Here is a 13598-nt window from a genome sequence, read left to right on the forward strand (position 1 = left end):
TTTTAAATTTTATTCATCATTTATTTAGTAAGGTATGTTTTATTAGCACTGTGCACTCATGGACTTATTTCTTTCAGTGGATTATAAGCTTTTACTATCATCATTTATTTTGATTGTTTCAGATTTGGCCAGGGGGAGCCCCTTCAAGCTAGTACCTGTGCTCTTTAATTTTAAGATTTTATTTTCAAGTAATCTCTATACCCAACATGGGGGCTCGAACTCATAACCTTGAGATCAAGAGTCACATGATCCACCAACTGAGCCAGCCAGTTACCCTGCCTTTTAATTTTCTTACTCACCTCTTACACAGGTGATTACATACATGATTCCAGGCTTATCTTTTACTTTCCCTGCTTTGGTCATGGAATCGATCATTTGTCCAAGGCTCCTAGTATGTTTTAGTAGGAAAACTGAGTAGCTTTTGAAACTAACAATTCCTTGACATGGTTATAGAATCAGAGGACACATAGTGAAATATTGTTGTAATTAGACTAGTTTAAGGAAAACTAAAAATTCTAAGATATAAACTGTGACAGTTCTAAGTCATATAAGTCATGTGTGAAATATGAGATTTTGTGCATGAACAAAGCCTTAAATGCAAAAACACTAATTTTGTTCAAGGTATGTTTCCAAAACACGTTTCATTTCTAATATTTCTATAATTAACATAAGACTATAAACAGTTTAAATAAAACTTAATGACACATTTCTAGGATATAGTAGAATGAGTAACACAACTATAGGAGAGCTAGTTAAACAGGATATATTGAATCTACTTTACATCTTCCTTCCAAGATAGTCTCTTTGGTTTTAATGGGCATCTGCAATTATAAGAAAATTATGTTATTTGCTATAACCAGATGCTGACATCTGATATATGAAGGCAGATGAAAATCAGGAAATACAAGTGACACTGATAAACGAAGAGCAATCAGCTAATGCAGGCCACAAAGCTTCTATGTATTTGGAAAATTATTTGACCTAAAAGCTTACTTTAGAAAAATACTTTATAGAAGACAATTTTAATAATGCCTACTATTGAAAGAGTAATTTTTAAAATGGAAATTGCCTAGAAAAGAAGGTAAAAAAAATAACAGTAGTGCATAAAAATTTCTTTAACAAAATTCACATCAAGACAAATGTTCAGTTACCTGATTTCTGTAATACGCTTTCATGCTCATCTTAAACTAAGTTTTGATTGGTATTAACTTTTTCTAAGTATCAGTACACTCACAAGCCTTTCACTTATGCATGCAAAAAATATTTTAATGAGCGCCTACTATGTGCCATGCCTGTACTAGGTGCTGGAGATGTAGCACCGAACAACAGTTTAAAAAGCCTCCAAATCCTTTATTTCTGTGAGGTTTCATTCTAATCAGGAAAAGAGACAATAAGCAAATATACAAGTAATATTCATGCAGCTCATAGACGCAAATGGGAAAGAGAAGAATTTGGAGTTGCACCTAAATTCCACTTTAACACCCGTGAGCTGTGTGACTTTGGGTGACCCAGATAGAGCGTAAATTGGTATCTGTCCTTTGGAAAGTCAATTATCTATAAAATGGCAATGATAATAGTAGCTACATGGGATTATTAAAAGTCTTTAATGAATTGCTTTTTAAGTCATTAAAAGTATTTATCAATATCAAAAAACATATTAGTCAGGGGCATCTGGGTGGCTTAGTCAGTTTAGCCTTGGGACTCTTGATTTCAGCTCAGGTCATGATCTTGGGGATGTGAAATGGAGCCTTGTGTCTGGGCTCTGCGCTAGGTGGGGGGGGTGGGGGGGGAGTCTGCTTGAGAACTCTCTTTCCTTATTCCTCTGACCATTCCCCACTGCTTGTGTAAGTGCTCCATCTCTCCACCCCCCTTATATAAATAAATCTTTAAAAAAACATACAGGTCATAATCTATGCTCTTCTTAAAATAAAATGGATCATAATGTTCCCTTATGACCATCAATCTTTATTTCAGACAAGAAAACAATGGGGGGAGCACCTTGGTGGATCAGTGGGTTAAGCGTCCTCCTTTGGCTCAGGTCATGATCTCAGGGTCCTGGAATTGAGCCCCGCATGAGCATCTCTGCTCAGCGGAGAGCCTGCTTCCCCCCTCTCTCTGCCTGCCTCTCTGCCTACTTGATCTCTCTCTCTCTCTCTGTGTCAAATAAATAAATAAAATCTTTTAAAAAAAAAGAAAACAATGGGATAAGGGCTGAAAATAAAAGAGGGAATTCTAGGGATGCCTGGGTGGCTCAGTGGGTTAAGGCCTCTGCCTTTGGCTCAAGTCATGATCCTAGTGTCCTGGGATTGAGTCCCGAATCAGGCTCTCTGCTCAGCAGGGAGCCTGCTTCCTCCTCTCTCTGTCTGCCTCTCTGCCTACTTGTGATCTGTCTGTCAAATAAATAAATAAAATCTGGGGCACCTGGGTGGCTCAGTGGGTTAAGCCGCTGCCTTCGGCTCAGGTCATGATCTCAGGGTCCTGGGATTGAGTCCCGTGTCGGGCTCTCTGCTCAGCGGGGAGCCCGCTTCCCTCTCTCTCTGCCTGCCTCTCCATCTACTTGTGATTTCCCTGTCAAATAAATACATAAAATCTTTAAAAAAATAAATTAATTAATTGATTAATTAATTAATTTAAAAAATCTTTTTTTTTTTTTTTTTTTTTTAAGAGCCAATTCTAACAGTAAAGCCATTCAGAAATAACATACTGCTTCACATATGACAGAGATGGTTACTGAGGCTCAGGAGAGTTTCTACCTACCTACCATATTATCTTTTTCCTGGTCCTGCTTCTTCAGGTAACTTAATACAGACATTGTGTCTTTTTCCATTTTATACTGCTGTTTCTTTAAGTCCTCATTACTTTTTGCCAGTCTCCGCGAAGTATCACGATACTCAATCCTAGAGAGTTCTGTGACTTCCAGCCTGGCCTCCCAAAGGGAGGCATTGGCCTTGGCTCTGTCCACTGCAGATTCATCAGCTTTTATTATCTTCCTGCATGGGAAGAGAACATTGACAATATATAACCATTTCTTTACTATATTAGAATTATACCTTTCTTTTTACTACTATTTGTTTGGTTGGCATTGCCTGGCACATATGACCAAATATTGTTGGGTGAATGAGTTAATAAGAAATATACATTTATAAAAAAAAAAAAAGAAATACACATTTATGATAAGGGAATTAAGTGGGTGACTTTTTGGAAGGGGGAGCTTTAGAGCATTATTCTAAAGGACTGGAAAAACAAAGAGGGGAGGCATAAGTCACATTCATTTCGTAAATCTTTCACATCTTTTCATTTACTTCTTTTTCTCATATTTGATCTGTCACTTCTGTTCCTACTCGCTCAGTTTTAGACCTTAGTTTTCACTCCTGCAAATCCATTACCTTAGTTTCCCTTTTGCATGATACTACATTCATAGTGTAACTTTAAGTCCATTGCTCTGTAATTTCCATGTACTCCAACCCCAGTTTTGGTTTTGTTTTAGGTTGTGTGTGTGTATGGGGGTGGATTTCCTTGGACAAAAGACCTTGGACAAAAGATCAAGTCACTAGGATGAGTATGTTAAATGCTTTATTGGCTGGTGCTACAATGTACCAAGCTTCAAGAATGGCTGAGAAACAAATGATTATCATTTATACAGAGGTTAAAAAAAAATAAAAATAATAATAGTAGGGTGGAGGTTGGGGTACCAGCTGGTGGGTATTAGAGAGGGCACAGATTGCATGGAGCACTGGGTGTGGTGCCAAAATAATGAATACTGTTATGCTGAAAATAAATAAAAAATAAATTTTAAAAAAAGTGTCTCTTTGAGGAATAAAAAAATAATAATAGTAAAGTATGTCTTCAAGGATTAAAATGATAAAAGGAAAGTTTTTCAAAACAAAGATTTATTATATGAGGATTAACCAAAAAAATGTCCCTTATATATGATAGGCACTGGATGCATAAATATTTAGATAATAAGTAAGAACTTTACCTGTATTTGAACTCTAAATATTTTCACACGTAGATCAGTGGGGATCTTTCTATACTGTCACCCTCCATCCCCACCAACTCCTGGTTCTCCATCCCTTTCCTTTCTGTTCTCTTCAAATTAAGGCCAGCCCCACCTCCAACCCTTTAACCTGTTATAGCTTTGACCTTCCTTTCCAGCATGATTTAGGCAATAGTGATAGGCTGCCTTGCTATAATCATCCAATTACTCCCTGAAGGTATCAGGTCTAAGCTGCTCAGAACAGTTCATGCACCTAGGATTTCTCATAAAGCAACCACTAATACTGACTGTAAAAACAAAGCAGAATTTCTCAAACTATGAGTCATGGAAAATCCAAGGAATATAAGGTCTGTTACCCTCAATGTTCCTCACTGTTGATAAATGTACTGTTGATACATGGTCAAAAATAGAAAACATATGTTAGTGAGTTCTGAGAATGTGATAAGCCCTTGACACTTTAAAAAAGTGTAAGACTGGGGCACCTGGGTGGCTCCGTTGCTTAACTGTCTAACCCAGCACGGGTCATGATCTCACTTCGGCTCAGATCCGGATCTCAGGGTCCTGGGATCCAGCTCTATGCTCACTGGGGAGTCTGCTGAAGGATTCTCTCTTTCTCACTCCCTCCTCACTCTGCTCATGCTCTCTCTCTCCTTCTCATATAATTTTTTTTTAAAGTGCTTAACTATGCAAGTATGTAAAAAAGAAAGAAAGAAATTACACTGCAGAAGAATACTTGTATTAATAAAGGGGGAGAGCTAAAAATAAATAAGTACACTGGGCTATCATTTTATAAAGAAGAAAAAGAATATCCCCAAATGATAGTAGTGGTTATCTTTGGATGATAGGATTACAGGTGATTTTTGTTTTCTACTTTGACTTTCCATGCTTCCTAAACTTTCTGTACCGAGCATGTATTACTCTCTTTAAACAAGTTACCTTATAAACTTTACAAGTTTGGGGATTCCCTTTTGGTCCCATTTATAGTGATTGATGCTGGACACCATATGTGATTCCCATAAACCCCAAAAGTCACCCATAGATTCAACGGCAATCTAGCAGCAACTCCAAGTGTGGAAAGGGTTAGTGCTAGAGCAATGCCAATGTTCTGACCAGCTTGGGGAAACCTGAACAATTACCCAATTTGTTCACATCTTTTAGGTTTTCCTTTGAACCAAAAGGAATCCTTCAAAAAACCCAAGGAACTACTTCTTCAATCACCAAGAGATTCTCTAGATGTTTAAGATATTCTCAACTACACTACAGTGATCTCTCAGGCTGGGGTGGGAGGGTAAAGAATGAACCCAGAGCATAGTTCCCATGGAAAAAAGAGAAGATTCAAGTTGAAGCATATACAAACAGACCCCTTAATTTATTTAACAAATAATAAGCAGCTACTATGTTCTAGGATCTCTGCTAGGTCCTGGAGATACGGTGAATATGCTTAGTGCTTATTCTAGAGAAGCTTACAATCTTGAGCAGGGGTTTCCAAGCCTGACTCTACTGACATCCTGAGCCAAATGATTCTGTTTGGAGAGCAGGTGGGGGTGTCCTGTGCATTGCAGGATGTTTAACAGTATCCTTGGTCTCTACCCACTGGACGCCAGTAGTACATATCCCCAGATGAGAACCAAAAATGTCTCTAGATAGTGCCAGATGTACCCGGGAGCCAAAATCGCCCCCAGCTGAGAACCATTGGTCTAGAGCAGTACTGTCCCACGGAACTTTCTGTGGTGACAGAAATGTACTATAGCTGGGCTGTCCAATACAGTAACCAGTAGCCACATGTTGAAATGTGTATGAAATGTGGCTGCTACAACAGAAGATCTGATTTTTAAATTCTAATTTTAATTTAATAGCCACACATGCTGATCAACACCCCACAGGACATTTCATTGCTGGTCTAGAGGACCTTCATTATACCAAGAAATGTTATCCTGACCTTCTGTTCTTCAGCGTCAGAACCAACTATTCCCCCCCACCCCCATTCCCAGTTCTGTGGTTTTTTTCACGATCCCCTATTTCATTTGCTCCTGTATTTTACTCTTTGGGAACTTATCTGCCTCCACAGTTAATGCATACACATAGGCAGGGGCTGTGTCTAAACTACTCAGGGTCCCAAATCTCACACTCCATTGGTTAGATCGAAGCAGTACAGTTTCGCATGCATTTGGGGAATTTTGGAATAACGAGGCTGTCCTGTTCAGAAGCCAGGAGAGCAAGAGAAAGGCAGTTGACCAGCCGGCCAGCCCCAGCGCCCCACTTGTTCCAGCCCCGAATCCCCAAGGGCAGGCTCAGGGAGAGGGGACCCCACCGTGGCTTCTCCTTACTTCTTGTCTTTGCCTTTGCCTTTACTCTTGCCTTTCCTTTTATCCTTTCCCTTGGACGGCATCTTGGCTTCACCAGGGGCCCGAAGGTAGCGCTTGTTTCTCCACCGCCTCCCCGGCGAGGCTCCGTTTCTAAGGAAACCAGCACGCCCCGCGGGTAACGTTCCGTCCCGGTCGTTGCCCGTGCGCGCGGAGAGCGCACGCGCCCGTGACGTAGCCCCGACGCCGTCGCCGCAAGGGGCCCGGTCCACGGGCCGGGCACGGGGGCGGGGCTGAGATCGCGCCCGGGGCGGAGGGCGGCGGGCTGCCGCGCCGTGGCGGCGCGCGCGCGCGGTGAGTGTGCGGGCGTCGGGGATGCGATTGGGAAGGCTCCTAGGCGGGGGTTCGAAACCGCCCGGTCCGAGGCCGCCGCGCGGCGTCCTACAGGCCGGGCGTTTCTGGCTGCGCGACGGTCGGGACGCCCTAGCCTCGGGAGGCTTGCTTCCCTGAGCGTCCGGCCGCCCAGCCGCGGGCGGCCGAGCGCCCCCTGCACCGACTTTGCAGCGTTTCCCCCCTTGCCTCACGCCGCAGCCATTGTGGCCGAGGCTGCCCTGCTCCGCCTCGTCCTCTCCCGAAGCTGCCCTCTTGACTCTTTTGGTTTCCGCCTCCCTCTCCCAGTTTCTAACTCTGGCTACTTCTGGAAGGGATGGCGCATTCTGCGGACTTGCCAGGCCAAACTCTTTCTCGTGAGGCCGTGGAGGACTTCTCCGAGAGCCGTGGTTGGGCGTGCGGCCGGCAGCCTCCTCTGGGCAGCGCGTGCGGGGCGTCCGAGAAAAGTGCTGTCGGCTGGGGTCGGAGGGGCTCCGACGAGGACAAAAGTGTTGTCACCTGGGGTGGGAAAGGCGGCGGGGCCACGACAAGAGCTCTGGGGACAGGCCCATTCTGTCCTGTGTGTCCGACGCTGCCCGTCCAGTACGGCCCCGGAGTCCCATTTGCTGATCCCTTGGTCTGCAAGTTGGAACTTTTTGGCCTTTTGGTTTTCCGGGTTTTGGTTCTTTGGTGGGTTTTTTTTGTTTTGTTTTTTTTTTTTTTCCCTGAGCACACCTGTGAAAAGGCGTACTCAGAAGTATTGTTCTTTTGTTCCAGAGGAGGAGTTCTGTGATTATGCCTTCATTCTGTGAGAGCTAGTCATTGAGGGAATTCTGCGTGCTGGAACAATGCTTGGGAAACATGTGACAGAATTCTGGGTGCCTTAGGAAACTTGTGACTGAAGCTCTGCTGTGCGTTATCCTACATTTCAAATTGAATTTAAGGTTTCCTTGAAAACTTCCTTGTACATCTTCCCTCTCCATTTCTCCAGGTCTTTGTCCTGATGCTCCCTTCCTTTTTTTTCCCCCCTCTAGTTGTGTAGCTTGTGTTTTTTAATTCTGTGGATAGAGAGAACATGCTGACTTGTTAATGAGCGCTGAAAATGCCTTTTTTTTTTTTAAAGATTATTTATTTATTTATTTGACAGAGATCACAAGTAGGCAGAGAAGCAGGCAGAGAGAGGGGGGGAAGCAGGCTCCCTGCGGAGCAGAGAGCCTGATGTGGGGATGGATCCCAGGACCCTGAGACCATGACCTGAGCCACCCAGGTGCCCCCCCTGAAAATGTTTTTTGATACAGTGTGTGTTAGCATGATTTTAGCTTACCTCCTCCAAATCGTTTTTTAAGAAGTATTTATTTGACAGCCAGCCAGAGCAGGAACACTAGCAGGGGGAGTAGGAGAGGGAAAACAGGCTTCCTGCCAAGCAGGGATCCGGATGTGGGGTTCTGTCCTGGGACCCTGGGATCATGACCCCAGGGAGGAAGGCCTAGGCTTTGAGACTGAGCCAGCCAGTTTGCACCCTCTAGCCTCCACTTTTTTGAGTATAGTTGATTCTCAGTGCTAAAATAGTTTCAGGTGTACAACATAGTGATTCACCTCTATAGGCTCTGCTGTGTTCACCACAAGTGTAGCTACCATATGTCACTGTGAAATACTATTACAGTATCATTGTATTTTCTGTGTGTTATCATATTCCCTAAGTCCCCTTTGTTCCCATGATTTATTCATTCCGATGTAGGAAAATGGTGGGGTTTGGAGCTGATGGCCAAGAAAGAATTCTTGAGACATCTTTCGTGGAAAAAGATGGTTTTATTAAAGCACACGGACAGGACCTGTGGCCAGAAAAAGTTGCACTGGAGTCATGAGAAGTGGCCGGTTATTTTCAAGTTGGGAGGGGGTTAGGGATAGCTTAAGTCTCTAAGGAATTTTGGAAGCAAGGTTTCCAGGAGCTTGAGGGGCCTAAATGTTGTTTGAAATAGGTCATTTATTACTGTCTAGTAAACCCTTAGTCATGAGACCCTTCAGATGTGTATCAGTGAGCCATATCCTTGGGGGATGATTACCAAAATATATCTTGGTGGGGGAGTAGAGATAAGGGAAGTTTCCAGAGGAATTTTTATATATTAAAGTAGACCACAGGATCCGGGGGGGTTGGGCTAAGATTGCCTTTTGCCCTTAGCGACATCGAGGTAGCTGATTTCCTAGAAGAATGTCACTCTGCCTGTTTCAAGAACTTGTCAATGGGTTGTAAGTAGTAAGGCAGTTTAAGAATTTCTTTTTCTTTCTTTCTTTCTTTCTTTTTTTTTTCCTGCTCTTGTTTTCTACATCATTCCCCCCTGGAAAGTTTTGACCCTTAAATCTTTAAGGTTCTTGAGGTGGACGGTCTCATCTTCTGTAACTTCTTCCAGCTAAATAGAGAAGTAGAGCTGTCCCTACCTATGGGCCAACATTGGGCTTCTATACAGAGAAGTTACAAAAGGCAGAGACAGCTGAATCCAAGGGAGAGCACATGTAGGAGTCTCTTTCTGGTGACAGGATCATCTATCAGCTTGAAGTTTCGGCAGTGATGGAGTCTATGTACCAGGTGGAGAGACATGGGAGAAAACAGCAAAATGTGATTAGAATAACAAAAAAAGTCCTAATAAGAGTCCTTTGACAGTTGACAAAATTCTTCTCTACTCCAAGAGGACTCATTAAAGGAAAGAGAGGGATCATTTAAAGCACCAATTTGAGGGATGCCTGGATGGCTCAGTTGTTCAGTGTCTGCCTTCAGCTCAGGTCATGATCCCAGTGTCCTGGGATCCAGCCCCGAATCAGGCTCCCTGCTTGGCAGGAAGCCTGCCTCAATCTCTCCCACTCCTGCCTGTGTTCCCTCTCTCACTGTGTCTCTCTCTGTCAAATAAATAAAATATAGAAAAAATAAGCACCAATTTGAGTATTCATATCAGTTAGAATACCAGAAATTAAATTTAAATTTTAAATTTGTGGTTATCTGGAATATATACACAGCATTCTGTTTTTACAACAGCGCAAGTTCTACCTTGTGTAGCACTAAAACATCTAGTGTTATTCTACTTTGTAAAACTGCTTTATGCATTTATGTTACTCAAGTATTTAATAGAGAAATGGCATTTTTGAGTGTCATTTAGGGCTTTGTGTATTTATTAAGAGCTTCCATGTGCCAAACAACTCCCTCAGTTCCAAAGAAGGAACAAATATGGATGCTAGGTGGTCATACCAATGAAATAGCAGAATGTATTGACTGTTGCTTAAGATTTGGAAGTTTAACTGGGTTGGTAATGGTTTTGATAACGCGTCTGTGCATCCAGGCAAAACTCAGGGTACTGTGGCCTATCCAGCCTGGGGAACTGGCCTAGAGAGTACTAAAAGTTCAATCTAGACTCCTTATGAAAAGTTTCAGCAGCAGATTTTAAAGATCTATATGGCCAACCGCTATTCTTGCTGAGCTTGAAAATAGACCAAATTTGTTAAAATTGAACTTGTTTTACAAATTAACCTCAATATATCCATCTCTGGAAATAATGGTGATTTTAGAGAGAAAAAATATTTCAATAACCCACCTTGTTATCAATCTTGTTAAATTCTAGTTCTGATTGTCTTTGAATGTTTGTTGTTTGCCTAAGCTAGACAACTTGAAGTAACTTCAGAGAAATTGCCACAATAGCTCATGTATAGACAATCCTTCCTGGTTATTCTGTGGGAATAATAACAGGACCCATGGGCATATGATTATTGGAACAGCTGCCAAATGGAATTGATTCCCCAACAACTCTGTAACTTAACTGTCTCCCTGACCAATTCTGTGTGGAAGGGGTGACAAAATCATTCCTTAAAAGCCAGAGAATAGGGTGCCTGAGTGGCTCAGTTGGTTAAGCGACAGCCTTTGCCTCAGGTCATGATCCTGCAGTCCTGGGATCCAATCCCACCTCAGGCTCCGTGCTCCGCAGGGAGCTGGCCTCTCCCACTGACCTCTCTTCTCTCATGCTCTCTCTCTCTCTCTCTCATTCTAATAAATAAATCTTAAAAAAATAAAAAAAGTATATACCCCCACTCTACAGGGTTAACTATGGACTTGTGGAGATAATGGATGACCCCATCTTCCTTATGACTGGATTAGGTGATCTGCTGCTCTTTCCCGAGGGAACACTTCTCCCATTTGCCAGTGATTCCTCATAATTCGAATACTGTTAAGGACAGACCTCAAACAAAGAGGGCTTCTAGATGGTTTTATTCCTTAGTTATATTTATCCCATGAGTTACCCCTATTATATAAAATTGCAAATAAAGGCTTTAGCTGAGCATAGATCAGCTACCTTTCATAAGGAGTCTAGATTGAACTTTTAGTACTCTCTAGGCCAGAAGCCAAGCCAAGTTCTTGCCATCAGACATGCCTGCAATATCTGTAGATTTGGGTGAATTTCTCTTCCTGAGGCCCCCAAAGTATCCTGAGGTTCTTGTACCTGCCAGGAATTGACTTTCTTTATTCATCTGGTAAGACTGCTGGGAACTCTGTAAGCAAGGTATCAGGCCAGCATTTCTAAGGGGCTTTATGGCTCCATGTTTCATAAAGTCAGCCTCAATTCCTAAAAACTCTTTGGTCATATCTGAGTCTATGAATGTGTCTCTCAAATATGACATTCCAGTAAAGCCTTTTTAAAAGGCTTTGTAAAATAACCAATGTTTCCATTGGTGTTCTGTTACAAGGAGAATAGATTCTTACTAAACTTATGAAAAGGACTATGATTGCCATGAAAGAAAGAATACTTACTGAGACCTTTGAATTTCACAGGGTTCTGGTAGAAAAGTTAAATGCTTCAGTGTGTTCACAAATGAATACTTTATCAAATCTTTTTCAGTTCATTTAGTCCCATGTTACTAATTCTTGTTTAGTTTGAATCTAGCCTTTTAGTTAGTTCTGGAAATTCTTAATCCATTTCAGTTTTATGATTGTAAAGATATCAAATATCTGTTACTTGTCAAAAAAAAAAGTCCTTTATATGAATCTCCTTGAAGACAAAACTCATTTTTTTTTTAAAGATTCTTTTTATTTGAGAGAGAAAGTGAGCAAGAGAGCGCAAATGGGGAGTGGTAGGGAGAGGGAGAAGCAGACTCCCTGCGAGCAGGGAGCCCAAGTGGGGTTCGATCCCAGGAACTTGGGACCATGACCTGAGCTGAAGGCAGACGCTTAACCAACTGAGCCACCCAGGTGCCTCAAAACTTATTTTTCAAGAGAATAAGAACAATTAGAAATGACAAAAACTCAGAAATGGACATTGTTAATGATCTGATGAGAGTTCATTATAATGCAGTTGACAAGGAAATTCAGTTATTTCTGTGACAAAGAACACTTCAATAATCAGAATATTGAGTGATAACCCTTTTTTTTTTTTTTTTTTTTAAGATTTTCTTTGCTTATTTGACAGAGAGATCACAAGCAGAGAAGCAGGCTCCCCGCTGATCAGAGAGCCCGATGCAGGGCTCTATCCCAGGAACCTGAGTGGGGACCTGAGCAGAAGGCAGTTTAACCCACTGAGCCACCTAGGTGCCCTGAGTGATAACCTTTTACCAGAACCAACGTACCATATAAAGAAGCCTAATTAGTCAGAGACTTCATTTATAATTTAATTCTTGGGGAATCTTGTTTAAAACCTTAGAAAATTTTAAAGCACATGCCTTAATAGGATTACAGATCATTAAAGACTTGATAAAGACAAAACCTAGAAACCTGTTTGTCTGGACAGACAAAGGAGAAAACAACTTTGTTTATATTTTCTTATCAAGAGCAGACCCTGGTGCCTGGGTGGCTCAGTGGGTTAGAGCCTCTGCCTTCGGCTCAGGTCATGATCCCAGAGTCCTGGGATCGAACCACATATCGGGCTTGGCAGGGAGCCTGCTTCCTCCTCTCTCTCTTCCTGCCTTTCTGCCTACTTGTGATCTCTGTCTAAGAAATAAATAAAATCTTTAAAAAAAAAAAAAAAAGCAGACCAACAGTCCAAGAAAACTTGTCTTTTTAACAGAGAAAGCAGAATTTCAATCTTATACCAGTGTATTTTTAAAATCCATTCATTTCAACCTTAGTCCATCCTGACCACACATAAAATTCCTTTTCAAAGATTTCCCTTGCATTCAGATTTTGTCCCAAGCCATGTCTCTACGAACAACCAGTGTCATTTTAGGACAAAATTACTTTCTTATACCTTCAACAAAAATGTATTTCTATTCCTTGTATCTTTCTTACACATACAGAGTTACTTCCTTTATTTCTCAGTCTTAATTACATTTTGCAGAATTCTGACTCTTAGAAATTTAGTTTCTAATGAAGACTAAGTAGTAACCAATCATGAACTGTTACACCAGAATTCTTTAGATAATGAATTTATGAATCAGCTAAGCACAAAGCATGTTTTCCAACAGACCCAAATATCCCTTTTTAAAAAGATTTTATTTGCCAGAGATAGTACCAGCAGAGGGAGAAGCAGGCTCCCCACTAAGCAGGGATTCCCATGCAGGAATTGATCCCAGGATCCTGGGATAATGATGTGAGCCTAAGGCAGACGCTTAACCAACTGAGCCACCTAGGTGTCCCACCTTTTTTGTTTTTGTTTTTTTTAGATTTTATTTATTTGACAGAGAGAGGGAAAGAGGGAAGACAAGAGGAGTAGGAGAGGGAGAAGCTGAGTTCCCACTGAGCAGGGAGCCCAATGCCTGGGGTGTGTCATGTGGGGGTTTCAATCCCAGGACCCTGGGATCATGACCTGAGCCAAAGGCAGACACCAGACACTTAACGACAGAGCCACCCAGGCACCACAGACCCAAATATTCTTATAGTTTCTCTGCAATAAGAAGTCAAGAGCACAAACCTACGTTTGGTAATCAATGCTTTAGCCCATTATCCTATTTGGAAACTC

At 41.9% G+C, this 13598-nt stretch overlaps 2 protein-coding genes across 9 annotated transcripts in view; one reads left to right on the forward strand and one right to left on the reverse strand.

Annotated features, from left to right (window-relative positions):
• BBOF1 (basal body orientation factor 1) overlaps positions 1-6535 on the reverse strand; it is a 38446-nt gene extending 31911 nt beyond the window's left edge. For 2 of the 4 annotated variants that reach the window (XR_009355838.1, XM_059182831.1), the window contains exons 1-2: positions 6325-6535; positions 2762-2990 (exon numbers count right to left, since the gene is read on the reverse strand). Coding sequence is in view for 3 of the 4 variants with exons in the window: in XM_059182831.1 (XP_059038814.1) it covers positions 2762-2990; positions 6325-6386 (291 nt within the window). In the remaining variant the exon portion in view is untranslated. The remainder of the gene's footprint in view (positions 1-2761; positions 2991-6324) is intronic. The other 2 variants (XM_059182830.1, XM_059182829.1) reach the window with 1 other exon arrangement.
• Positions 6536-6553: 18 nt separating this feature from the next.
• Positions 6554-13598, forward strand: part of ENTPD5 (ectonucleoside triphosphate diphosphohydrolase 5 (inactive)) — a 49634-nt gene continuing 42589 nt past the window's right edge. For 4 of the 5 annotated variants that reach the window (XM_059182834.1, XM_059182837.1, XM_059182833.1 and 1 more), the window contains exon 1: positions 6554-6654. The gene's annotated coding sequence lies outside the window, so the exon portion shown is untranslated. The remainder of the gene's footprint in view (positions 6655-13598) is intronic. The other variant, XM_059182838.1, reaches the window with a different exon arrangement.

This window comes from Mustela lutreola, chromosome 7 (genome assembly GCF_030435805.1).
Source record: "Mustela lutreola isolate mMusLut2 chromosome 7, mMusLut2.pri, whole genome shotgun sequence".
NCBI classification, from domain to species: Eukaryota; Metazoa; Chordata; class Mammalia; order Carnivora; family Mustelidae; genus Mustela; species Mustela lutreola.